Source organism: Protomyctophum parallelum, assembly GCF_964188405.1.
Source record: "Protomyctophum parallelum genome assembly, chromosome: 2".
NCBI classification, from domain to species: Eukaryota; Metazoa; Chordata; class Actinopteri; order Myctophiformes; family Myctophidae; genus Protomyctophum; species Protomyctophum parallelum.
The window spans coordinates 32,654,584-32,657,660 of record NC_139699.1 but is presented as its reverse complement, the minus strand read 5'-3'; the positions used below and the strand labels follow the sequence as shown (position 1 = coordinate 32,657,660).

At 40.9% G+C, this 3,077-nt stretch overlaps 1 protein-coding gene across 1 annotated transcript; it reads right to left on the bottom strand.

Annotated features, from left to right (window-relative positions):
• On the bottom strand, positions 1 to 1,592 carry LOC310855248 (serine--tRNA ligase, mitochondrial-like; the record flags this gene model as incomplete). Its single annotated transcript, XM_083760169.1, has 5 exons — positions 1,399 to 1,592; positions 1,221 to 1,275; positions 811 to 874; positions 229 to 334; positions 1 to 108 (listed from the first exon to the last, which is right to left on the bottom strand). The coding sequence occupies exons 1-5, from the start codon at positions 1,456 to 1,458 to the stop codon at positions 1 to 3; spliced, it is 393 nt and encodes a 130-aa protein (XP_083616295.1). The 5' UTR covers positions 1,459 to 1,592.
• Positions 1,593 to 3,077: the final 1,485 nt, after the last annotated feature.

Sequence of the window (3,077 nt, the reverse complement as noted above, 5' to 3'; positions counted from 1 at the left end):
TTAGGGTGCCCGGTCCACCACGCCGGCAACCCAGGCCGAGAGCAAGGTTCTGGTACTCACGAAAACGGCTCCTTTCAAAATGTCTGGCACCACCATGGGGATGAAGCCCTGTAGATGTGGCAAGACAAACAAGAGGCCTGATGTTGTGCAGTCAGTCAAGTAGAGGAAAATGACTACACACGTTCATATCTAGACTTCATAGTTGTCTTTGCCACACACAAGACTTACCCGCCGTTGTAACATGTCCAAGGCAAAGTTCTGCAGAGCGGTCTGCAATCTGGCTCCCACTCCCCTCAGATAATACGACCGGTGGCCAGAGATATGGGCCAGATTCCTGGAAGATAAAACAATCCATAATTAATGGTTTATACACACCATGCAGCACAATCAGTATAAAAGTTATTCTGGACAGTAGAAAAATGCACAGAAAATGTTCCATTAAGGTCATGACAGGAGTTGCCGTCAAAAATGTATTTGGTAATTTCTTTCCTACATCCTGGGATTTGTTTAATAGTTTTAATACACAAGTATTAGGGGACACTGTTTTACACGCTAGAGAGGAAATGAAAATTAGCTACAATATTAGACAGGGCAAATACCAGAGAGAGTGATCTGACTGTATGTCATCTACAAAGTTAAACACAAACCTCATTCCAAATAAAATATCTGATTTATGTGAAGATTACCGGTACATAATATGTGTAATTAATAACACTACGAAATAACACAATAGCTACACAAAATCATTAAAACTTTACAAGACAATGGACAGCAGATATTGTGGAGAATGTTTAAATGGAAAAGTCTCACCTTTGCCTTAAAATCCCCAGTTTCTCCCCTAGCTCTACATGGCCTCTGGGTTTGAACTCAAAGACTGTAGAAAAATGGAGAGAAAATGGAGGTCAACATGAAGCCCTGAATGGGTTTCCGTTGACGAGAATGAAGCATGAGATGTTACAAGATGACAAGTCCAAGTATGTGCATTTCACATAAATAAGCCGTTGCCGTCTCCATGGTCTACTCTAACCTTTTGTGTCATAAATTAACGTCCTACTTGATTATACTACAGCACCACACAAAGTCAGATCTCCAAGCTTGAAATGCAAGACGCTTGGGTGATCTGCTACTTTTGCTATTTTTTAATCCTGAAGAGTAACGTAAAGTAAAGTTTTGGACATATGAGGTTTCCACCCGACAGACGAAGCACAGGTTCACATCACCTGGTTTCTCCCCAACCAGCTCCAGCACTCTGGCTTGGCTCTCCTCTCCGATTGGCTGGAATAGGAAATTGGGAGATTTAATAACCTTGGAACGACCACACCGTTTTCAACGACTACAGCCTAATTTATAATTTGGCACACGGCCATGTTGTTCGCCTGTGCGTGCGTGAATGCTCACCACATCAGGGTGTGTGGTGTTGGGCAGTCTGAGAGCTTGTCTGTAGTGCTCACTAGACATTGATTAATTGATTGATTGATTTCTATAAATTGTTAATAAGCCTTGATCTTACATTTCTTTTGAAAGTCAAGAATAATTTTATCTTTGGCGTTTTATTGTTTTTAATGGCCTGTCGTTAAATTAAAGCCTTTTTAAAAGTGAGTCTTTGCTAGAGTGTTTGAGTTTGCTCTTTGGAACACTTTGCATAAATCTGCCTCACTGGCACACGCACCCCTCTACACCAGAAACCACACGGGCTGGGCCAGGCTATCACGACATGAACTTGATGTACAGTACAATAATTATATTGTCATGCCCCCTTTAACCCATTTTGGGGCGGGAACCCCTTTTGGTGTTTTAAACATTGTTATAATTTAGCTATTGAAAAATAGCAGATCTACAAGCTCGGCGCGCTATGAGCTTGTATGTCTGCTATTTTTGAAAAATCGTGAAAATGTGCCTGAAATCTTTGAATATATGTTCTTTCAGAGCGAGTTTTTAACTCGAATCTTTGCTACTGAGAGGGTCCCTGGAACTACAAATTTTCAGATGGGGGTCAGCGGCCAATGTCATATATATTTGGGGTTCCTTGACATGAATATGTTTGAGAACAACTGACATAGAAACATGTTTTTTTCAGAAAAGACATTTTTTAAATTTCAACGTCGGGCCTAAATGGGTTAAGGCCACCTTTGTGGTGCGATGGTGCTCCATCCTCAGCACATGTCCCGGCCGTCTCAGGCGTCTGTGTGTGTGATCTCCTTGGCGATGCTCCGGCTCCCTGTAGCTGTTTGTTTGTTTGTACAGTTCATTACGGGAGCTATTATACGGCTCTGGGTGTACCCAACCGTCACTATAGGGATGGCATATCACTTGTTTACAGTCACAAGGGCGAACTCATAGGAAAGTAAATTACTTTTGAACCAGGTATTGTGACCTTAAAGATGTTCCCAATCTTAGCTGAACAGTCCAGCAGCTTGCGAGATTAGCTCATGGACACACAGAAAACATGACACATTGAGAGCTTGTAGATTGGCTATTTTCAGGCTGTTTTTTCTGCCATGCATGATGGAAACCTATTATGCAAACCATATTTAGCCACCTTTAAAAGTAATGAAATATTGCAAAACACTTACGTTTTAAACCATGGGTCTCCTGACATGAGCTGTGTACTGATGATCACCTAATACAAAAGACAGAAAATACAAAAAATATATATTAATATATTTTTTTGCATGAGAATTCTATACAACATAAAGTGTGTTTGATTTTACACAACATAACATTTAACCTGCGGTCTTGCTGTGACTATTGTATAAACCGTCCTCCTGCTGTGACTACGGCTCTGGGAGGCCTTGGCTATGGCTCCAGGGGAATAGAATATACTTACAGTACTACAGACTTGCATATTCAAGCTTTTGAGAGATATTTGACAGACCGACCGCTAGCAGGGATGAAAAGCTGGGTCAGGTTTCATTAATTACTATTCTTGAGAAGAATTCTTAAGAAAATCTGGGTTACACACATTTCCCAGTAAATGTTTAAATACTTGGTTTGCTAAGGTCAGCAAACAATGGTGTGTTCTACAATGGTTACTGTCAGCCATCTTGCACCTTTTTGACAACTGGTTAGTTTTGATG